This window comes from Rhinolophus sinicus, chromosome 10 (assembly GCF_057876585.1).
Source record: "Rhinolophus sinicus isolate RSI-liver-muscle chromosome 10, RSI-T2T, whole genome shotgun sequence".
Lineage (NCBI taxonomy): Eukaryota > Metazoa > Chordata > Mammalia > Chiroptera > Rhinolophidae > Rhinolophus > Rhinolophus sinicus.
The window spans coordinates 5,094,102-5,117,906 of NC_142510.1; the positions used below are offsets into that span (position 1 = coordinate 5,094,102).

Below are 23,805 nucleotides of genomic sequence, written 5' to 3' on the forward strand. Positions count from 1 at the left end.
GATAGATAGATAGATAGATAGATAGATAGATAGATGATAGATAGATAAAAATAGACATAAATTATCCGCATTGTACAGTTGAGGAAACTGAGGCATAGAGGGGTTAAGTCAGCTGCCCACGGTTTCAGTTGGCAGATAGCAATTCACGCTTAAGGTTAAGTCAGCTCACTCATCCACGGACGAAAAGAACATACAAGGAACAGCTGAACTGTGCAAAACTGACATTCTGCTAACTTGGCCCAACAAATTTGAGGGTAAAAGAACAGGGCCAAAACTATTGCAGCAAAGCTTCGGCCAAAACAAAAACTCTGAAAACCAAGTTCTAAAGTTGGGCACAGAAGTTCATTCAGTGAAATGGCATTGGGAGAACAGGCTCGCTCGACTCTGGGGTAACGGACGTCCTTTAGCCGGGGGCCACAGAGGGAGGACAGAGCACAGCACCTAGTTGGTGCTCAGTGTGTTAACTGAATGAATGAATGAATGAATGAATGAATGAATGAATGAATGGGAGGGTGTACACCAGAGGTCAGTGGCTACCAGTAGCACACACACCCCACGGAGAGACACACTGATTTGTCCTCATGTCCTCTCAATAACAGGTCTGTGAAGTTAGTCCCCGAGAAGGACAGCACCACTTCAGAGGCCCGGACAGGGGTTCCCCTAGATGACCCTGAGGGGACAGCATGGCCAGCTGGAGAGGACAGCGTGCGGTATGGCAGGGTAACCACCAGCTGCTCCCTTCTGCCCGAATCCACTGCTACCGCTGCCCCAGGGGCTCAAGACCTCTCACTAGCACTGGGCGTGGGGCTCATCTTTACTGAACACCTACTATGTGCCAAGTAATATGCTAAACACTTTCTATTTCTTAATGCTCATGACCACCCTAAATTAGATGGTGGTAGCTCCATTTTAGACATGAAGAAACAGGTTCTAAAGAGTTGAGAGACTTGTCTGTGTTCTCATTGCTACCAAGTGACCAACCTGGGTCAAATCAAGGTCAATCCTAATCTGAAACTCATACGATTTCTCCTCTGCTGGTTTCTCCATCCATCCACCTACCCATCTACTGACCTACCTACTCATCCATTCATCTATCCATCCACCTTTCCACCCATTCACCCATCCACTCATCTGCCCGACTCACTCATCCATTCACCTACTCATCTCCTCACTCATCTATTCATCTCACCCTTCCATCCACCCACCTGTTCATCCATCCATCCACCTACCCATCCATCCATCCATCCATCCATCCATCCATCCATCCATCCACTCATTTATCCACTTACCCACCTACAGACCCACTCATTTATTCATCCATCCTCACATCTAGCCATTCATTTACCATTCACCTAGCCACCCATCATCCCACTCAACCATCCACCCACTCACCCACCCAGAAAACATGGACGGAGCCCCCACTATGTGCCAGACAAACTCTCTGCCCCGGTGGAGGTGGCATGCTGGGGAGAGGAGACAGCAAAGAATTAGACTAACAAGCCAGCTCACATCAGACACTGATCAATGCTATTAAGAAAATAAAGAAGGGCAGTGAGATGAGAACCAACTGAGACTCAGGGGTCTGCTTACATAGGACGCCCTGAGGAGTGACATTTGAGCTGAGCCCTGAGGGATGCAAAGGAACCAGCCATGGAAAGAGCAGGGGGAAGAGCATTCTGGGCAGAGGGAACAGCAGGTGCAAAGGCGCTAGGGCGGGAGGAAGCTTCGGGTGCCAGAGAAAGAAAGCGATTCCCTGAGGTTGGCAGACCGTGAGCTGGGGCTCAGGCCAGAGAGGTGTACAGGAAGTTTGGAATTTCTTCTGAGAGCAGGAGAAAGCCACGGGCGGGGCAACAACAGCAAGATGGGGTCAGGTTGATCTTTTTAAAAGTTCGCTCTGGCTGCGGCTGTGTGAACTTCAGATTTGTAGGAGATGGACCGTAAGCAAGTAGCTTAACCTCTGTGCCTCAGTTTCCTTATCTGTCAGATGAGGATAGAGACACATGCCTGTCCCATAGTAGGTGTTCAGTAAATCACTCCAGAGCCGGAAAGCACCACAGCGTGTCAGCTTTCACGCTCCCACTGGTCCTCTGTGGGTTCTGTAGAGGGAGCGGGTCCTGAGGCTAATGCGGACGGTGCTCCAGGTGGGATGTGCTGAGAGGACCTGTGAGGTGTGTGCGACGGTTCCATCTGCACCCTGGGCATGTGTGGGAGCCTCACCTAGCCTTTCCTCTCTTCCCCTGTCTCCCTCACATGTACTCCAGGTGAAGGCCAGCATGTACCTGACCTACATACGGGCTGTAGGCACCCCACTCTGCCTCTACGCACTCTTCCTCTTCTTCTGCCAGCAAGTGGCCTCCTTCTGCCGTGGCTACTGGCTGAGCCTGTGGGCGGACGACCCCACCATGGACGGGCGGCAGACACAGGCGGCCCTGCGAGGCTGGGTCTTCGGGCTCCTGGGGTGCCTCCAAGGTACCCCTCCCTGGCGTTCCTCACCCTCCATCCTCTCAGCTGCACCCAACGTGCTCAGGGCTCCCTAGGCCGCCCATCCCTGGCTTAGCCTCTTCCCCCTGACCATCTTTCAACGTCCTGGGTCTTTAAGACGGGGCTGGGAGGAGTAGGGGACATGGCACATCCCTCCTTTTCTGGAATCCTCAGAATCTGTACCAGACTCAACGGCAAAGGCAGAATTTCGGCCCCCAGACACTGGGGCAGCCGAGACTCAGGTGGGCAGAGATACGGCAGTTCAGCTGGACACTGCCTCTCCACCCCAACTCCAAGTGGCATTTAGCACTCAAATCCCAGCCTCCAGATGAGCCTCTAGATGCATTTGGATGCCCTTTTGTTACACAAACACATTACGGATTGTTATATCTTGGAGAATTGACCCATTTATCGTTACGTCATGCCCCTCTTTACCCCTGATAACTTTCCTTACTCTGAAGCCTGCTCTATTTGAAATTAAGAAAGCTGCTAACTATATATTAATAGCTATAATATACTCACTATATAACTATACATCTCAAACTAGTTTAAGCACCAAGAGAATGTATTGGCTTATGGGACCAGAATCCATAGATGACTAGCTTCAGGTATGGCTGGATCCAGGGGTTCACGTGAGGCTGTTGGAATGGCTTTACTTTCTTCCTCTGCGATAGCTTCTTATCCCTGTGGCAAGATGGGATCCCATAGCTCTAGCTTCGCCACCTCAAAACAGCAAGCACCTTTTCCCCAAAAGTCTTAGCAAAGTCCCAGGTCTCACTCTCCTTGGCCTGACTTGGGTCATGTGTTCAACCTTGAACCAACTGCAGTGGTTGGCTTGGTAAGGGATGACATTTGCCCCAGAAACAGAGAGTGAAGTTAGACCCATTCTCCCATTCTAAGCACATAAATTGGTTGGGAGGAAGGGGTATATTAGTTTCCTAGGGCTGCCATAAAACCAATAACTACAACCTTGGTAGCTTAGAACAACAGAAATGTACTTGCTCACACTTCTGAAGCCAGAAGTCCAAAATCAAGGTGTTAGCAGGACCGGTTCCTCGCGGAGCCTCTGAAGGAGAGACCGTCCCAGGCCTCTCCCAGCTCCTGCTGGCTGCCTGCAATCCTGGGCGTTCCTTGGCTTGCAGGGCTTCACCCCAGTCTCTGCCTCCGTCTTCACACGACCTCTTCACTGCACTTTGTGTGTCTCCTCTTCTTAAAAGGACACTAGTCATTCGATGTAGAACCCACCCTAAATCCATGATGATTTTATATCTCAAGGTCTTTCACCAGTGACATCTGCAAAGATCCCATTTCCAAATAAGGTCATATTCTGAGGTTCCTGACACCCACTACAGGGTGATTCCATCAAAGGAAAAACCAGGGGACCAGACCATGAGATGGATACCACAGCGGGTGGGTGGGGCTCCAGGCCGCATGACCTGACCCCCTTTCTCTCCCAGCCGTTGGGCTGCTTGCCTCCATGGCCACCGTGCTGCTAGGGGGGACCCGGGCATCCAGCCTGCTCTTCCAGAGGCTCCTGTGGGACGTGGTGCGGTCTCCCATTGGCTTCTTCGAGCGGACGCCCGTGGGGAACCTGCTGAACCGCTTCTCCAAGGAGACAGACACAATGGATGTCGACATCCCAGACAGACTCCGGTCCCTGCTCATTTACGCCTTTGGCCTCCTGGAGGTCAGCCTGGTGGTCGCCGTGGCCACCCCGCTGGCCGTCATGGCTATCCTGCCCATTCTCATCCTCTACGCTGGGTTTCAGGTAAGGAGAGGTTGGGTAGGCCTCCTGGGGCCTGCTGGGGTCACCTCAGCCAGTCCCCGTCTCTGGGCTGGAGTCAGTATAAGAGGTTCTGTCCAGCTGGGGGTCCGGGAACCGCCCCTAGAAGAATTCCCGGAGGCAGAGACACCACAGTCTGTCTCTAACACCTGTAGTTATCTGTGTCCCCCAAACGTCCACATCGACGTTCTTCATATCTCACATTTTGCCCTGTTGCTGGAAATCAGCTTTTTCTCCAGTTACCTGGAAACCAGGGAGGCATGGCAAAGTCTCAAAGATGGCTGTAGGAGGCTAGACTCTCAGTTGCCAAGGCCAGAGACGAACTGAAGTTAGCGTACACAGAAGAACAGAATTGAATGGCTTACGTTCCTCGGGTGCAGTGGCCAGCTGTCACCAGGACAGTCACTCCCTCTGTATCTTTGCTCGGTGCTCCTCAAAGTGTGGTCCTGGCCTAGCAACATCAGAATCACCTGAGAACTGGTTAGCAAGGCACATTCTCGGGCCTCACTGTGACCTACTGACTCAGACACTATGCAAGGGGGTCCAGAAATCCGGGGTTTAACAAACCCTCCAGGCAATTCCGGTACACGCTGTTTGAGAACCACTGGCTTAGCTCTGCATGGCCCAGTATTGCACACACACTCTTTCCAGGGGGTAGGTCTGATGGCCCCTGGCACCCCTATACTCACAGCCTCCCACCTTAGCAACCCCAACACAAAGAAACCTTTTCTCCAGCTCAGCATTCATACAGCAATCCCAGGGAAGATTCTGATTGGCTCTATATGGGGCATGTGTTCATCGCTCAGCCAACACTGGAACCAAAAGGATAGTTTACTCTGACTGGTTAGGCTGTATCATGTGACCACCCCTACACTCAGTTTCCACAGTTGAGAGCTCCCCCAGGAAATAGAAGTGGAGTGGAAGACGCTGTGGTAGTCAGACAAAAACCATGGCCACCACTGTCCTCCACAAGGATCCCAGGTCTTCTCTACATCCTCTTGACGGGAGAGGGACAGCTTCTCCATCGAGAGCTTGGGAGTCAGGCAGAGGTGGGGCTGATTCCAGGCTCAGCCACTAACTCGCTTTCGAGGCTTGGACTCGCGGCCACATCCCGCTGAGCCTCAGGTGTTGCCACCTGTAAAGTGAACATCACTAATGCCCACCTCAGTTACTGGATACTGTTTGTAAACAGCCTGGCATGCTCCCTGGGTGTTGAGCAAACGCACGTTCCTCCCTGCCTGCCAGCTGCACCCAACTTGCAACCTCAGACCGAATAACAACACATACGAGGTATATATCATTATGTGCTCGACACCTGGTATGTACCCCTCGAGTTAAGGAAATGAATTTGACTTGGCCGAGTGCCTTCCTTGCCCTTCACGGGTCTTTTCCTACGGTGACTGGCTCAACGTGAAGCAGTTGGCCTGAGAACTGGGAAGGAGACATTTACACCCGATGCATGATTTCTCAATCCTGGCCACACGTTAGAATCACCTGGAAGGTGCTTCACAAGTCCCAAGATCAAGGTGACACCACTAGAGATTCTGGTTCAGTAGTTCTGGGGTGGGGCATTGGAGGTGTTTGAACCTTCGCAGGTGATTTTTAAAAGAACTATAGAACTCTGATTTTGCAAGGAAATTGGAACCCAGAGAGGAGAAGCAACTGGCCCAAGGTCACACAGCAAGCTGGTAACAGAGCCTGGGCTGGGACCCTGTACCTGGGACTCCCTGTGTTTCTCAAACTATCTCTCTGTGTTTGTGACTTCTCCTCTCCCACCTGTCCCACTTCAGAGCCTGTATGTGGCCACCTCGTGCCAGCTCAGACGCCAGGAGTCAGCCAGGCACGCCTTCGTGTGTTCCCACATGGCGGAGACGTTCCAAGGCGGCGCAGTGGTCAGGGCCTTCCGGGTCCAAGGCCCTTTTGTGACTCAGAATGACACCTATGTGGATGAAAGCCAGAGAGTCAGTTTCCCACGGCTGGTGGCTGACAGGTAGGTTGCGGCCGACAAGACTGTAATCCATCTGTGTCCCCAGAGTGTGTCATACTGTGTGGCTAGAGAGATCCAGTGGCCTGCCGAAGGTCATACAGTGAGTCGGGGATACAGCTGATGCTAGATCCCTTGGGCATACTTGGCTCACACTGTGAGCAAGTGGAACCTGGCCTGGGGGGTGGGGGGTCCCCAACAGCAGGTGGGCAGGAGGTATGTCAGCAAAACGGAAGGAACCTCTGTTGCCAGGCCATTGGACGAGCCTCTGTTGACTTGGTGACAAAGCAGCTACATAAGTATCCTCAGCCTCTTTTCAGTACCAAGCAAGAATAAGAACACAAGCTTTGAGCGCAGAAAGACGTGGGTTCAAAACCCAGCTCTGCAGCTTACTCGCTGGGTGATCCTGGGCAAGTTACATGTCCCCCCTGAGCCTCATTTATCAGACTGGGATTGTGCTCATGGAGTGGCTATGAGGATTGAATACATACGTGCATAGCTAATACTTGTAACATGCTTGCTACTGCCTCGCACAGTTCTGAGCCCTCTACGTGCATTAATTCATTTAATCCTGTTAACAACCCATGAGGCAGACTGTTTTGTAAATGGTGACTCTTAGGCACAGAGAGATTTAGGAACTTGGCCCAGGGCCACACAGCGAATATGTGGTAGAGTCAAGGTTTGAATCCAGGAAGTCTGGGGCCAGTGCGTGGAGAGGGTCAGGCACACAGTAGGTACTCAAAAATGTGAATTCCTTTCTCCTTTTGGCCCAGGTGTCCAGTCAGCAGGGCCTGTCAGGCCCTATAGTTTTGGGCAGTGTCTCAATTCCATATGCCTCTGGGTGACCTGCCCTGCCCCGTCCTGGAGTCTAGCCTAGAGAGGAGGGACCTTACGGACATTTAGAAGGCACCTACTATGTGCAATGTTCAATGATTTTATGCTACCATGTTTCTCCGAAAATAAGATCTAGCCAGACCATCAGCTCTAATGCGTCTTTTGATAAATATAATTAATAGAAGACTCGGTTTTATATTGCATTATATATTATATTATATTATATTATATTATATTATATTATATTATATTATATTATATTATATTATATTATATTATATTATATTATATTATTGTTATTGACCAGGTCTTATATAATATAAGTGGCCTTATATTATATTATAAGACTTGGTGTTATATAATAGTAAAATAACACCATGTCTCATATTAATTTTTGCACCAAAAGACTCATTAGAGCTGATGGTCTGGCTAGGTCTTATTTTTGTGGAAATATGGTATATATGGCATATCTCATTTAAACCTCTCAACTGTAATGAGTCATTCCGCAGATAGGTAAACTGGGGTTCAAAGAGATGAAGCGACTCCCCAGGGTCAGCCGTCTAGGAACGGGGAGACCCTCTGTGTATTCAGTTAGTTGGCTCACCGAGAAGCATGATGTTGGAAGGGTGCGTGCTTTTTGGCCTGGACCAGCAGATTTGGCTTCAAATCCTGGTGTTTCTTATGTGTCTGGACTTAAGTACCTAACCCTTCTGAGCCTCGGCGTTCTCATCTGTCAAATGGGGGTATCCCCCTTCGTGGGGTTGTTAGGAGGACTAGCTGTTATATGTAGTAAAGGCCAGAGCTCCCGAAAGATTTTTATCTGTTTGGTTCATGGCTGTGTTCCCAGCACCTTCAAAATGCATGACACAAAGTAGGTGCTCAATACATACCTGTTGAATGAATGAATAAATGAGAGAATGGCAGAGTAGAGATTCAATAAAAGGGGGTGCGTATTTATCCATCCACTCAATATATGTTTGTTGAGCACCTACTGTGGGCTGGGTCTTATGCTAGGTACTGGGGACAGAGCCGTGAATGAGACAAAGTCACTGCCCTCCTCAAACTCACCGTCTGTTGATGGAGACTGAGTCAAGGACTGATTAAATAGTTGAATTATAAAGACTGATAACCGTCATGAAGGAAGTTATCAGCGATGTATTAGGAAGGGAGGAGCAATCTGGGAAGGCTCCCTTGAGGAGGTGATGTTTGAGCTGACTTGCTCATGAAGATGGTGGCCACATGAAGATGGAGGTTGGGTTCAAGCAGGGGTCGCACAAGGGGATATGGCTTGGCATATCCTAGACACAGAACATCGGCAGCGTGGCGAGGCTTTACTAGAGCCCCTACTATGTGCCAGGTCCTGAGCTGAGCACAGGTGAGACAGGACAGCGTCAGCTTCCCCACCCACTGAGCTTGCATGGGAACTGGGGCGTGGAGGAGACTGACCCCGCTGTTACCTGCCTCCCCTTACAGGTGGCTCGCTGCCAACCTGGAGCTCCTGGGGAATGGGCTGGTGTTCTCGGCTGCTATGTGTGCCGTGCTGAGCAAGGCCCATCTCAGTGCCGGTCTCGTGGGCTTCTCTGTGTCTGCCGCCCTTCAGGTACTTCCCACACCCCAACCTGGGCTCCGGGGCGCGGGCAGAATCGAGACAGAGGGCCCCTACCAATAGAGCTTTCAGGGACCCGAGTCCAAACCACCAATCACTGAGGAAAATATGGCTCTTACAACAGCTTAGCTGAGGAGACCTTGCTGGCCCCTGAGCAGGAATCTTACCTCTTGGAGCCTCAGTGTGCTCATCTGAGAAATGGGGCTGAATCCCTCCACTCGGCTAGTTGAGATACAGTATGTAGAGTTCATGTCCAGTGCACTGTTAACTTTCGGTTAACTATTAACAATATTTAACACCAGGTCATGACATCTATGAAGGAAAAAAAAAAAAAAAAAAAAAAAAAATATATATATATATATATATATATATATATATATATATATGTGTGTGTATGTATATATGTATATATGTAAGTAGCATTCATTCTGAATGAGACATAGTTTTAAGAGCTTTTTAAAGATTAACTCATTTAATCCTGCCCCCAAGTCCATCAAGGGTGCTATTATTATACCCATTTTATAGTTGAGGCAACTAAGCTTAAGGATAAAGCAAGGGAAGAGGCTGGAGCATCATGGGGGGAAGGTCTCTCTGAGTAGGGGGCTTGAGCTGTGATGGAAGAAAGTGAGGGTGGGAGGGAGCGGAAGCGGGAGCAAAGGCCTGGGGGTGGGGGGATGGGCCTGCCTGGTAGGCAGTTTGGCTGGAGAGCGTGGGCTAGGGGGAGACTGGAGGGAAAAGAGGCTGGGAAAGGAGAGAGGGCTGGAGCAGGCAGGGGGTGTGGGCCCTGGGAGGAGCTTGGCATGGTGTCACATGTGATGGGCACTCGGGAGGGAAGCGTCTCCGAATGGAAGTCATCTGGTCTGGGCACTGCTGGGTGTCCCTGGGAGGACCATGCACCCTCTCTGGTCCTGTCTCCTCACCTGTATCAAGATGCGTTGGACATGCTGATGTCTGAGGGCTCATTTCTGCTCTGCCTACTCTGATTTTACTGAAGGGAGAGATGGGTACTGGTGGCTGCAGCCAAATCCAGCCCCTTTGTCTGCCTGGGGCCCTGCCTCCCAGTCCCTGGCTCAGCGGGGCAGTGCCAGCCTGCGGGGTGGCCTTGCTGAAGCCAGCCTGAGGCGTCTTCTCTCTCCAGGTGACCCAGACGCTGCAGTGGGCTGTCCGCAGCTGGACCGACCTGGAGAGCAGCATTGTGTCAGTGGAGCGGATGAAGGACTACGCCGGGACGCCCAAGGAGGTGATGGGTGGGAGACGGGGGCGGAGGGCGTGCCCCATCCCGGACTTACCACGGAGGGCAGTGGACCCAGGTCGACATCTGCCATGGGCTTTGGAGCCCCCATCACTGTAGGCAGGAATCCCAGTCAGGGCCACAGTGATGGCTGAGAGCATGGGGTCTGGACCAGGTCAAATCCAAGTCCTTTGCTTCCTTGCTTGGGCAAGCAAGGCAGGTCAATCTTCTGAGTGGCAGGGGACATAGGACACAGCAGTGCCACAGCCACATAACAGCAACATGATAGTGACATTACAGTCACACATGAGCAGCATAACCACTAACAGCTGGGTGTCCTGGGAGGGTCAAATGAGATCCCTCAATAAAGGACTTAGGACGGCGTCTGGCACCCAATGAACAGTGCGTGCCCACTGCTCTTATTGGACCCATTTCACAGATGTGGAAACCGAGGACATAGAGTGACCTGTTCAAGGTCACAGGAATACTAATGGCAGCGTTGGACTCCCTGCTGCTGACCTGCCCTCTTCACAGAGACAAAGGAGAGTGCTTCTCCTGCTAGAGGAAAAGAGCGTGTGATTTGACAGTTAGCAGTGGCTGATAATAATACTGATTTAAAGAGTAGCCAACACCGCCATTATTTTTACGATACCAGCTTTGCTAGGTTCCATGCCCTGTAACAGCCCTGTCAAATAGCAATAAATATGCCCATTTTATAGAAGAGGAAACTGAGGCTTACAGAGGTGGGCCTTTGTGAGAAGCCAGGGAGAAAGGCTCCTCTGACCCAGTGGGGTCCCCTCCCCTCCTGCCTCAGGCACCCTGGATATTGCCCACCTGTGCAGCCCGGTTCCCCTGGCCTCAGAGGGGGCAGATCGAGTTCCGGGACTTCGGGCTGAGACACCGACCTGAGCTCCCGATGGTCGTGCGGGGTGTGTCCTTTGAGATCCATGCGGGAGAGAAGGTGAGTGCTGCTCCGATATCCTCCTCCTCCTGGGGGCCAGGCCACAGCCAGGCTGGGTGTTACCCCAGGGTCCAGGCCCTGATCACAGCTGCCTCCTCCACGTCCCCACCTCAGGGCCCCTCGTCTTCAGACCCACCACATCCTCATGAATGTAACTTCCTGAAACCTGCTTCCACCACAGCGAAACCCACCCCTACCTTGCTGTCCCAGAGGAGGTATCTCCCAGTGCCCTTCTTTCTTCTTTCTCAGACATTAGTTGCACACCTACTATGTGCCAGGCAGAGTGCTGAATGCTCCACATACATTATCCAGTTTGCATGGGCTCAGTTCCTGGCTTTGGCATGGGGGACCTAGGGCAAGTCACTTCATGGCTGAGTCACTTCATGGTCTGCGTTTTCCCATCTGTACAATGGGAATGATAGCATCAACTTCGTAGAGTTGTTGTGAAGCTTAACTGAGTTGATACATATAAACCTGGCACAGAGCAAGCGCTGCAGACATGTTTGCTGATGCTTTCATTAATCAGTATTTGCATTTTTACTCTGACAACCACCCTATAAAGAAGGTGCTGGTATTATCCCATTTTACAGATGCCTAGTCATTGAATCCCTTCCCCGAGTGACACTTCTTCCCTGTAGCCCTCCCTGCTCTCACCCTGATGGCTCCAGGCCCCCATCAGAGCCCCCACACTCCTCCAGTCTGTTCTCCTGTGATCTTTATTTGAGCATGTCATCCCCTGCCTGAAACCTTCCACCTGCTCCCAGCTTCCTTCAGCATAAAGGCCAAACCCCTGAGCTTGGCAGTGAAGGCCCTGCCCGGCTCTCCATTCAGTTCCCTGCCAGGGCATAGCCAGCATTTGTGGAGCAGCCGCCTCTGGGCCAGGTAGACGCCTGGTGCTGCCCTCACTTGTGGTTTGCCTGGACCCTGCCCCCGCCCCGAACTCCTGCACACCCTTCAAGACCCCACTCAAGTATCCGCTCCTCCATGAGCTTTCCTTGATTAACCCATCGACCCCTACCCCATACAGCACGAACAGCGCCTTGTTGCTAACCTCTATCGCTGCACGTCCGGAGCTCGGGTATAGAGAGGCCTTGTTCATTACGCTATATTATTAAAATTAAGTTTACTCAGTTGCATTATTTCCCAGACCAGACGGTGAGCCCGTGGAACCAAGGACTCTTTACTGTTTGCTTTCTTGGTGTCCAGAAGGGTGCCTGTCATACAATGGGGTGACACACATTTCATTTATTTATTAAACAAATAGTGTGGAACCCCCACCATGTGTCCGACACTGAGCATGCAACAGTAAGCAAGAGAGAAGGAGGCAGGAAGGATGAGGGACAGATACAAGGGTGGGCAGATGGATGGAAGGAGGATGGCTGTCTGGGTGGATGGATGGATGGATGGATGGATGGATGGGTGGGTGGGTGGGTGGGTGGATGGATGGATGGATGGATGGGTGGATGGATGGATGGATCTTGGGTGCAGGGGAAACATCTTGCAGAGACAGATGCCCAGGAACCCTCTGGGCTGTGGCCTACCTTCTTCTTGGTCAGAACAGGCTTTGCCCTCCCATCCCCTGGCAGGTGGGCATTGTTGGCAGGACGGGGGCTGGGAAGTCCTCCCTGGCCGGGGGCCTGCTGCGGCTCCTGGAGGCAGCTGAGGGCGGGGTGTGGATCGACGAGGTCCCCATCGCCCACGTGGGGCTGCACACGCTTCGCTCCAGGATCACCATCATCCCCCAGGTGAGGCCTGGGGAGCAGGGCGGACAGAGGTGGGGGCATGGCTGGGCCCGGCGCTGACCCCCTGCCTCTCCTGGCCAGGACCCCATCCTGTTCCCCGGCTCTCTGAGGATGAACTTGGACATGCTGCATGAGCACACGGACGAAGCCATCTGGGCCGCCTTGGAGACGGTGCAGCTCAGAGCCCTGGTGGCTAGCCTGCCCGGCCAGCTGCAGTACGAGTGCACAGACCAAGGCGATGACCTGAGGTAGGGTCACCGCACCGGCCAGGACCTGGGGGCACAGGCAGGCGAGTTGAATGTGGCCGAGACTCCCCCAGGGCACGATACCTGGGAAATCATCCCCTTTCTGTTAATCACAGGACGAGTCCCATTCCTTATCAGCAATTCCAAATTCCAACACAATCTGAATATCGAGTGTCTTGTTCCTAAATTTAGTTCCTAAATTTATCTGGTGGCAAAACCCACCCTCTACTAACACAAGGCAACTTATAGTCTTTATTTATCCCACTTGGCATTTATTTTGCTACAGAAACACTGTGTTTGATATTGGGCGCTGACCCCACGCTTACTGGGGGTGGACTGTATGCCTTTACAAAAACGTTTTTTAGATTGTAGCAGAATACGCATACCATAAAATTAACCATCATAACCATTTTTAAGTATATACTTAGTAGCGTTGAGTATAGTCACATGTTGTGCAGCCAAACTCCGTGACTTTTTCATCTTGCAACACTGAAATTCTGTACCCACTGAAACAATTGTTTCCCCTCCCCCGAGCCCCTGGCAACCACTGTTCTGCTTTCTATTTCTGTGAATTTGACTGCTCTAGGTACCTCCTTTAAACGGCGTACTTATATTATTTGTCGTTTTGCGCCTGGCTCATTTCCCTCAGCATAACGTCCTCAAGGGTCATCCCCGCTGGCATGTGTCAACGTTTCCTCCCAGTTTTAAGGCTGAAGACTATCCCCTGTGTGGCCACAGCACATTTTGCTATCCATTCATCTGGTGGTGGACGGTGGACACTCGGTCGCTTCCACCTTTCGGCCCTTGTGGATAATGCTGCTGTGAACACAGCTGTACAGCTGTGTGTCTTCTTAAAAACCGAGGTGTTCTAGATGTAAAACCCACCTGGCCCTGGTAAGGCGCTGTGAGGGGTAGTGATTTCCACGCATTGGGGAGACAGTGTGGCCTGACAGGCTTCCAAGCCGGGCCCCCCACTTACCAGTCATAGGACCTCGGGCAAGTTACTTAATCTCCTGTGCCTCAGTTTCCTCGTCTATAAAATGAGAACAATCGTTAGTACCTACCTACCGGAGTGAGGATTAAAGTGAAGGTGTTGAAACCGTGCCAGGCATACAAGAAACAATATGCGCTTTCATATTTGGCAAAGCTGCACTCTCGCTCATCTCCTTGCGAAGGGTTGGCATCTGAGGCTTGAGACTCGCCCAGCGTCAAGGTGGGGAGGCTGGAGCAAGGCCCGGGCACCTGACACCTGCGCAGCCATAGTAGCTTCTGGTTCCCTAAAGGCTTTCCTGTGAGACGAAGCCGAGCATAGCAGGAAATAGCCCCAGATGGCCTTGGGGCCCCGGGCTCGGGGTGCTCCCTGGCCGCGTGACCTTGGGCCTCACCTTGCCCATCTGTAATTAGAATTAAGAGAAGCTACTGTATGCTGAGGGCTTACTGTGTGACCCGCATGCACTTGTGTGACTTCTCTGGTCCTCGTGACCCAGCAAGGGAAGACTCGTTAATACAATACCTACCCTGTGGTTATATGGGTATTGAGTCAGGAACCGCACAGATCGCGAGGATGTGTCTGCCACGTGGTGAAACCATGGAGACACGGAAACAGCCATGCCACCGATGGGGAGCTGAGGCACAGCGGGTTTGAATGGCTGCCTAAAGTCACCCTGCCCAAAAATGGCAGGATGGGAGGGGGGAACGGGATTCCCACCAGCTCTGTGGACCGGGATCCACGTGTGAGGATGTGCACACATGCACGCACCCCCCACCTCTGCGGCTGTCGTGGGGGCCCATTGCTGGGCACACGCTGCAAATCCTGATGGGGAGACACGCCGATCTCGGGCCTGACGGTCCCCCTCTTTCCCAGCCTGGGCCAGAAGCAGCTCCTGTGTCTGGCACGCGCCCTCCTCCGGGACACCCGGATCCTCATCCTGGACGAGGCCATGGCTGCCGTGGACCCGGGGACGGAGGTGCAGATGCAGGCCGCCCTCCGGAGCTGGTTTGCCGGGTGCACAGTGCTGCTCATTGCTCATCGCCTGCGCTCCGTGATGGACTGTGCCCGGTAAGCTCCCCTCATGTGCCGGGGGCCCCCATGGTGGCGGAGGAAGGCATCCGGGGTTAGAGCTGGAAGGGCGATGGAATGGATGTCAAGTGCCCATTGTACGGGGCGTACAACTGATGCCCAGAGGGGGAGGGCTGAGCCCAAGGCCACATGCCAGGCACGTGGGTCCATCCTGGCTGTCGGGGCCGGGAAACTGCACAGAAGGCCAGACTTCCAGTGAGCAAACCTCAGAGCAGGCACGCTGGGCTCTCAGAGCGGCCACATGCCCAGACTGGGGTCCAAAGAGCTGCCTGTCTCCCTCTCCCCTGCAGGGTGCTGGTCATGGAGAAGGGGCAGGTGGCAGAGAGCGGCAGCCCGGCCCAGTTGCTGGCCCAGAAGGGGCTGTTTTACCGGCTGGCACAGGAGTCAGGCCTGGTCTGAGCCTCCCCCTGCTGTGCCAACCTGGAACGATGTGCTGTGCCCTGGAGATACAAGTGCCCTGGGGTCACCGGTAGCCCCACAGTGTTGAGTCTAGACCACTCTCTGCTCTCTGGCAGAGAAAGTGACCGATCGTCACAGACCTGGGAAGACGCAACAGCGCCCAGGTCGGCCTGACCAGAGCCTGTCCACCCGGGAGCCAAAGTAGACAGTGGCTCCCAGCCCTGGCTGCCCACTGGACCCCCCTGGGGACCTCAACACCTGCCCACGTCCAGGCTCCACCGCAGACCAATGAAATCAGAGTCCCTGGGGCTGGGGCAACAGTGTGTGTGCTTTTTACAAATTGACCCATTTATTTTGAGATGATTATAGATTGACAGGCAGTTGTAGGAAATAATCCAAAGTTCCCGTGTCCCCTTGCCCCCAATAGTAACACCTTGAAAAACGACAGTATGGAATCACAACGAGGACTAACATGGTTCCAATGCACCAATCTTGCTCGGATTTCCGGTTTTGTACGTGTGTGTGTGTGTGTGTGTGTGTGTGTGTGTGTGACTTCTACACATTGTGTCACACGTATAGGTTCCTGCACCCTCCACCACAGCTGGGACGCTGATCACATCCGTCACCACAAGGAGCCCTCGGGTTCCCATTTTGTCACCACAGCCCTCCTGCCCCCCCCAGCCCCCAATGTGTTGTTCCCCATTTTGCTACACCGTCCATTTTTAAAGCTCCCCATACGATTCCAACATGCACCAGGCCTGAACCCCACCCCTCCTGCTGCTCTTCCACCTCTTGGAGCATCTTGTGTGAACAGGACACACGCGCCACAACCCACACACTGGGCCCCGCCGGCACCAGCACACACCTGGGACACACGTTCACTTCCAAGCGAGATGAGAGGAGCCAGAACACCTGGGGCCCCCCTGGGAGAACTGGCTCACAACTTGGCACGTTTCACGCACTTGTTGGTTAAAGATCAGATTCCGGCTTCTCGGTGGCGGGGGCGGGGGACCTGGAACACCCAGGGTGCATCAATTCACACTTCCGCTCCTCAGAGGTCAGAGGTCTGGTGGTGAAGGTCACAGAGGGCAGCACACAGCGCATTTATTGTCAGGCCTGTTGCTGACAGTCTGGGGTGCATAGAACCAGCTCAGGCCCCAGGAAAGGGGACTGGAGCCAAGCCTGAGGTCCCACTCGCCACTAGATGCCAGCGGCATCCTCACCTCCAGCTGTGACAACAATGTCTCCAGACATTGCCAATGTCCCCAGGGCGATCTCAGTCACTGGGCTGACCTGGCCCACTGGCATCAGTAATCCATGCTTCTTGGGCAGTGTCTGTGTGGCTGTGCCAGGACAGGCCTGTAGATAGCAACCCGCTTGCCAGGACACCGGGCCTGCCCTCTCCAGGCCTGGCCACGGGGCTCCCTTTGCCAAGACGCGGCCAGAAGCTCAGTGATGCCTTCAAGATGGGGCAGAACGTCTGCATCCCTTGCCCGCCCCCCCCCCCCGCCCCTGCGTTGTGCCTACAAAGTGCTGGCCCCACCTTGCCTGATGCTTTACTAGCTCCATGTTGCAGACGAGGAAACAGGCTCAGGGAGCTGACATTACCTGCCAAGGGCACCCAGCTCGTAAGTGGCAGAGTGGGCATCTTCCCCTGGGACTCGTGAACACCAAAGCCTGGGGCGGGTATCTGTCCAACTTGGAAGCACCTCTCGTTTCTCTGCCTGGAGCTGAGCCGCCGGATGTCCCGGCAAAGCCACCACAGGCAAAGGCGGCAGCAGCTAGCTGTACGCTTGGCAGACTCACTTGGTGTCGTTCCAGGGCCACAAAAGCCTCTTTCACAGACGGAGCTGGTCTGCCAGGGAGCAGTGTGGGTCACAGGAGGCAGGCAGCACCCATGACAGCCTGCTCTTGGCCCACAGCACCGATCCTTGGAGACCAGCCCCACAGCCATCCAGGCCGTTAATCCCCCGCCGTGAGCTCCTGCCAGCAGGGCCTGGCTGCCTGGTGGGACACAGACCCGGGGAAACCGCATGCAGACCTCCTGGCGAGTGGCTCCTCACCCACGTGCCACTGGTCACTGCTGACAATCACAAGCTCTGCTCTCAATGGGCCACAGCCTCTCAGGTGATCGTTCCACCGGAGGAGGAAGGTCCGATCGATCCCACCTCACCAGGATGCTTGGAGGAGGAAGGCATTGTCACTGGGCGCCTTTTACAGATGAGAACACAGGCAGAGGGGAAGCAGGGACTGGCCCAGGCGGTGCGGCTCAGAGCACACGTCCTGAATAACCACTGTCCACACTGCCACGCACACGCTTCCTTCGCTCCGGGACACCAGCTCACTGGTAAGAGCTGAATTCTCTAGAATCCCACCAGAAGGGAAAGGGCTGTTTTTCCTTCTTGAGCTGAGGGATTGTGCAAGTGTGTCCACTGCATTTTCCCCAGTGCCTCGTACAGCGCAGAGCACACAGGAGGGTTGAAATAAATGCTGGTGACATGAGTGGACGGATGGATGGATGGACGGACGGATGGATAGGTGAATGAATAGGTGGATAGGTGGATGGATGGATGGATTGATGGATGGATGGATGGACAGACGGATGGATGGATGGATAGGTGAATGAATAGGTGGATGGATGGGTGGCTAGGTGGATGGAAGGATGGATGGAAAAATGAACGAGTGAATGGCATCACTGAGATGAGGACCACAGGAGGGCATCACTGGACATCACTGTGGCTGCTGGGTGGGGAACAGGCTGTATGTGCGGGAAGGGGGTGGCCAGGGGCAGAGAGAGGCAGGAGACCACTGAGTTGGCTGTCGCGGGCATCCAGAGACAGACGATGTGTTAGAGCCAGCACGGCGGCAATGGGAGGGAAAAGTGGTTGGGTCCTGGTTTTGGCTGGATTCTGGAAGTCCACTGAACTTGCTGTAGGAACGGATATAGGCTGTAAGAATGAAGACGGGACAAGCAGCTCGACACCTGGAAGCGACAGGTCACATTCCCCACTCCTCTCTGGCCCAGGGAATCCTTTCCCATGTGAGTTGCCCGGCACATAGTAGGTCCGCAACAAAGCTCACTTCCCCTTCCTCCTCTCCTTCCATGGCCTTAACGCACGTACCCACATGAGCAAGAACACAGGCCTCCCCCACGCCCCGCACACACCACAGGCACACAGCAGCTTGCAGTTTACGATCTCACCTGGGATTTTAATCCTCAGGGTCAGGCTCTGGGACGGAAACATACCTCCCATCCCAAATCGACTCCCTACCGGGCCGTCCAAATATTCCTTCTAATGGTATAACCACCCCGCACCAGCCTCCCCGCCCCGCACCCCAGCACCTGCACACTTCACAGGCCCTAATGCAAGGCAACGACTTCAGCTGGGGGACAGCCATGCTGGGGGGGGACATTGGAGGCGCTAGGATACTGCGTCTGCTCCTGGACTTGGTGCATGGTGTTGGGGTGCAGCAGTAATGGTGTGCCCCCCCAGTACAGGCATTCCTCACCAGGCAGACTCGGACCCAATTCAAACTCAGAAGCCCAACACCCCAGTCTCACTACCCCATGGGCTAAAACTCAGAAACCACATAAACTAATGGAAGGACACAGACTTCTCTTTACACACCCCTCCATTTCCCAGCTTCCTTTGTGGTTTGCTAGGGGCCATGTGACTAATTCTGGCCAATGAGCTGTGAGTGGAGTTGACTTGCTTGGCTTCTGGCTGGAGACACGTAAAGTGGGGACGGTCCCCCACGTTCTCCCTTCCTGTGCTACGGGGACCTGGAAGCCAGGCCTGGACAGGCGATGTCGTAAGCCCAGAACAGTCTGCAGCTCGCAGTCGCTGCACAGAAGGCAGTGACCCTGCGTGTCCCGACCCTCATGAAGAAACACGTGACAAATGCATCCTTGCGTTCATGTCCCAAAAGCTGATGGCCACCACAGCACCGCTGAGCCTACCCTGCCCAACAGAAAGGGATTTTCAAGGGTGATTTTGGCTACATGTGATTTCGTTTTGCTGTGTCTTAGCCCCTGACCTGGCCCACAGGTGTCACACACACATCACTGCTCATCTTCACAACAGTCCCATCAGGCAGCTATGATCAGCCCCATTTTACAGACAAGGCAACTGAGGCACAGAGACTTAAGTGATTTGCCCAGGGTCACACGGCCAGCAAATGACAAGGGCAGGACTCAAGCCGGATCTGTGTGACCCCCCCAGGGCCCAGGCTCTGACCACTGTGCCAGGCTGACTCCCCACTAACCCCCACCTGGTTCTACCTCTAGGTTCCCAGTTCCAACGAGAACTCCCTCTAGAGATGACATGTTTGCCAAAAGAAAGAAGCAGAGAGGGTACCCCCCGTGTTGACTCCCGAGGGAGATGGCTGAAAGCTGTGCTCATGCCCAAAGAACACAGAACCGCCATTTAGAAAGAAATAAAATATATATATATATTTTTTACTGTAAATTGTTTGCAAATGTTCTCGTTTCCAGTGTAAGTCATTACAAAAAGATCCCCAAGAGAAACTTGGTTTATCCATTGTGAAAGAATGGTATAACTTACAAAAAATAAATATGTATTTCCACCTCAAGGAAGAAAGATGCTTCTGGATTTCGCCAGCAACATCAATCATAGCAAGGACGGAACTTGGGGCAGCAGTGACCTCTCTCTGCTTTTTGGGTCTCCCTTTGGTCTCCACCTGCAAGACCTAACGGACAAGCCTCGAAGGACTCCACTTCTCCGTTTTCTTCCAGGAACACGCGGACCAACTGTCAGATGCTAGGCCAGCTTGGCTCTTTGCTGGGAATGGCGCTCTCTGGCTCAGTATTTCCACCCAAGAAATTCCAGTCATTTCGAGACTGGTTTTCTACGGGAGCAGTACTTTAAAGAAAAAGAAATCACTGACATTCGTAAACAGGTTCTTTTCTTGTCCTGGAAGACACGCTGTAACAAAATGTCAGCTTCTCCACACTGCCATCCTTGACAGCTACCCACAGGCCGAGGGTGAGGAACTGAAATCTAAAAAGTGAGAAGATTCAACGGAGCTCTTTTTAGTCCCCACTGGTCATACTTGGAGGTACCTAGGGCTCTCGGCTTTGAACGCTTCGCAACCAAGAGCAGACATTTTTCAGGTACCAGAGCAAACCCCTTCTAGCAATGGGTAAAAAGAGGGATGAGGGAAAGCGAGGAAAAGGCTGGAGTGGGTGAGGCGAGCAACCACGCGGGACGGCGGCATTGAGAGAGCATCTCCGGACCCAGGAGTTCCAGGTCTGGGTCGCCTGCAAAGCCAGCCAAGTCCTGCCAGTGGGAAACGTGTGGGTGACGAGGCTGCCTCCGGCCGGTGAGGCAGTGCTGGGATGGTGGTTCCCAGCTCCTAGCGCCCGGAAGACCAGATAGTTGGTGAGAGAAGCCATGGCCCTTGGGACACTGCCTGACGGTGAGAATGATCTTCACCTCTAACCTGCAGCTGCGAGGAAACGAAGCATTCTCGGTTGAGCCTGACAAGGACGTTAGAGATGCTGGGGGCAGCTGCCAGGGGCCAGGGAGCTTCTCGAAGACTTGGTGTCCACCGGCTCTTGCTGCAGAGATCCGAGGCAGTTGGCTGGATTTGGTCACTAGCATATTTTCCGCAAGCAATTTCTCCGGAGTCTGGCTGTCAAAACCTCCCCGCAGAGCACCAAGAGCACGGGCCAGCATTCTCAGGGGTGCGGGAACATGTGTGCTTCTTGTGTGTGTGTGCGTGTGGGGGGTGACAGAGGCAAAGGTGTGCGTGTTTTGGGTGGATGCAGACCCGGGTCTCTCCTGTTTCTTCACGGCCAAGTCCAGGCCGGAGGGCCAGATGATGGCTGCTTTCTGTGTGTTTTGGTTTTGGGGATTTGGTTTTTCTTTTTTTGGTTTCAGTATACGGGAGGCTTGGGTTCCCAAGGAAGCTGACTCATCCTGGGGGGCTGGCATGTGAGCCCTGCGGATCAGACCAGACGCACAGCTCCGGGGCTCACACCAAGCCAGCATCTTTGGCCATGGTGTAGAAGAGACCTCGCTGCTGCAGGAGGTCGGACGGGGGCCCGCACTCCAGGATTTCTCCTTTGTCCAGCACGATCACCCTGCAAGGGGAGGGGATGCAGACATGAGTGGTAGGGAAGTGGCTGGCACCTCATGCCCCCAAAAGCCCACCTGGGCAAGTCCCTGCTTTGGGTTGGGCCCCTAACACTTTCTGCTAGGACTGGCGCAGTTGTCTGCCAGCTGGTTGCCCATCCGCAGTCCCTATTTCTAGCCAATGCCCAAGTCCTAGGATGCTGCTACGGTGCCCGCTATCACCTCCTGTATTTCCTTCCCAGCACAATTCGCTTTCACTTGTTGCTGTGCTTGTTGTCTGTCTTCGCACCCAGCCCCCAACTGATCTATAAGGTCCCTTAGGCAGGTTCCTTGTCTGACAGTTCCCTGCTGAACCCCCAGTGCCTGCAACGGGCCCAGGAATGGGGCAGGCACTCCACACGTGTGTTGACTGAATAAATGATGGAGTGACGTCAGAAACACTGGGTACCCCCTGTCACAAGGCATAAGGATGGTGTTGAGAATCAATGAGTGAGTGAACGTTAGAATGAGTCCGTGGACAGGCCCTGTGCCAGGGGCTTCACCTCGTATAATCCATGATGGTGTTGAGCCGGTGAGCAATGGTGAGCACAGTACAGCCTTCGAACTGCGTCCGGATGGTGGACTGGATGACGTCATCCGTTTCCAGGTCCACGGCAGCCGTGGCCTCATCCAGCACAAGGATCTTCGTCTTCCTCAGCAGGGCCCGGGCCAGGCACACAAGCTGGCGCTGCCCGACGCTGACCGGGAGAAAGAGACCAGGGGAGACAGCGTCAGAACCGCCCCAGACCCTGAGCCCAGGCCTGAGCGGGCGGAAGGGAGAGAGACACTTGGTGTGGCTCGGACCAGGAGAGCACGTCCACTCCCACGCCCGCGCCTGTGGCAGACATGAGTAACTGATCAGAACGTTCTTCCTGCTGAGCTGGCAGCGGCTCCCTATCGTTCTCAACACAGGCCTCAGAGTAACGCCCCAAATCACTCATCAGTTCAGCATGGGTCGTGTGACAGATCAGTGGAGCCACCCAGCTTGGCCACCCCGTGCCTGAGCCGTCACTGCTACTATGGGACACACCCAAGGTTTGGTGCTTGGTTGTCATGTGACGGACAACTGAACCTGGCCCTGACTACTGACACGGGAGCTGGACTCAAAGTCTCCCCGCTGTGCCAGGTATTAACACGTTCGATGCCGGGTCATGGGTGGATCCTGGGAGAAGGGCCAGCAGCTGGGGCAGCAGTGGGTCCCAGAAGCTCAGCAGCGCTGTTTACTGACCGGAAGGGAAACCTTTCAGTGGTTTAACAACAGACAGTCACTCTCCACTGAATGGACTTGGTGTAAGAAAGGAAATACAGCAACCATCCTAGTTATACCTCATGGTAAAATGAGCCTGGATTGAAACCCATTTTACAGATACTGAAACGGAGGCCCCAGGAGACAAAAGGCTGGGCTGTGGCAGGGCTGGGACTCACACCCGGGTCTGACACTGATGCAAAAGGACAGAATCCTCAAGCACCCGGACCAAGGTGAAGCTGAGGGACCTCATCCCCCTCCCGGCACCTACCTCAGGTTCTCTCCGCCTTCTGCACACTCGTGGTTCAGCTTATCGGGAAGAGCCGACACGAAATTCTTGAGGTGAGCCAGCTCCAGTGAGGTCCAGACTTCCTCATCTGAGTACTGGCTGAACGGGTCCAGGTTCATGCGGAGGGAACCCGAAAACAAAACGGGGTCCTGTTCAGAGAGAAGACGGTAGATGGCATATGAGGCTCCTGTCATGGTGGACGTGGATGGGGCACAGGTGGGCCACACAAAGTTCTTGCCAGAATTTTTTCAAGATGGGGCTCCAGAGTTCCTTGTTAATAATGGGGCAAAGAGTCTGGAAAACTCTGGGTTAGGTGACATAAGATTACTTTTTGCAAGACTTCCCAGAGACTTCAATATGCAAACGTGTCAGGAACCTTCCAGAAGGGAGATGCAGCATGGCTAACTCCTAATTGTAAAGTACTGTGGATTCCTCCCCATCCTCTCCCTCCAGAAAAGAATCTTAGAAGAAATTTCAGGGAAAATAACATGAAGAAGCAATAGTAGGGAATCGCCACCTTCAGAAATCAGTCTAGAAAATGCTTATTTCTTATTTAGCTCTTCGGAGGGTTAGAGATTTGTGTTCTGATGGGCAGATGCCAGAGAAGCCGGTGTCTCACTGGATCCTGGTAACACTCAGGAAACAGCCGACTGGGTGGCAGGAGGGGATTCCCATTACACTTATATGCTAGGAGGAGTGTCAGTAGAGAGGAAACACGGCACAGTTTCAATAATGATAATCAACCCGGCACGCATCCCATGTGTCCTGAGAATACGCTCACAGCGCG

The 23,805-nt window shown here is 53.4% G+C and overlaps 2 protein-coding genes across 3 annotated transcripts in view; one reads left to right on the forward strand and one right to left on the reverse strand.

The window, feature by feature from the left end:
• ABCC6 (ATP binding cassette subfamily C member 6) overlaps nt 1-15,844 on the forward strand; it is a 47,051-nt gene extending 31,207 nt beyond the window's left edge. Inside the window, exons 21-31 of the mRNA XM_074322978.2 lie at nt 600-720; nt 2,262-2,469; nt 3,939-4,249; nt 6,055-6,254; nt 8,556-8,682; nt 9,827-9,928; nt 10,734-10,880; nt 12,467-12,625; nt 12,704-12,870; nt 14,732-14,926; nt 15,238-15,844. Of these exons, the coding sequence (XP_074179079.2) occupies nt 600-720; nt 2,262-2,469; nt 3,939-4,249; nt 6,055-6,254; nt 8,556-8,682; nt 9,827-9,928; nt 10,734-10,880; nt 12,467-12,625; nt 12,704-12,870; nt 14,732-14,926; nt 15,238-15,346 (1,846 nt within the window). The 3' untranslated portion in view covers nt 15,347-15,844. The remainder of the gene's footprint in view (nt 1-599; nt 721-2,261; nt 2,470-3,938; nt 4,250-6,054; nt 6,255-8,555; nt 8,683-9,826; nt 9,929-10,733; nt 10,881-12,466; nt 12,626-12,703; nt 12,871-14,731; nt 14,927-15,237) is intronic.
• A 5,365-nt stretch (nt 15,845-21,209) lies between these two features.
• The window catches only part of ABCC1 (ATP binding cassette subfamily C member 1 (ABCC1 blood group)), a 114,547-nt gene continuing 111,951 nt past the window's right edge, over nt 21,210-23,805 (reverse strand). For both annotated transcript variants that reach the window (XM_074322977.2, XM_074322976.2), the window contains 3 exons: nt 23,001-23,167; nt 21,987-22,181; nt 21,210-21,452 (listed from right to left, as the gene is read on the reverse strand). In XM_074322977.2, the coding sequence (XP_074179078.2) occupies nt 21,344-21,452; nt 21,987-22,181; nt 23,001-23,167 (471 nt within the window). In that variant the 3' untranslated portion in view covers nt 21,210-21,343. The remainder of the gene's footprint in view (nt 21,453-21,986; nt 22,182-23,000; nt 23,168-23,805) is intronic.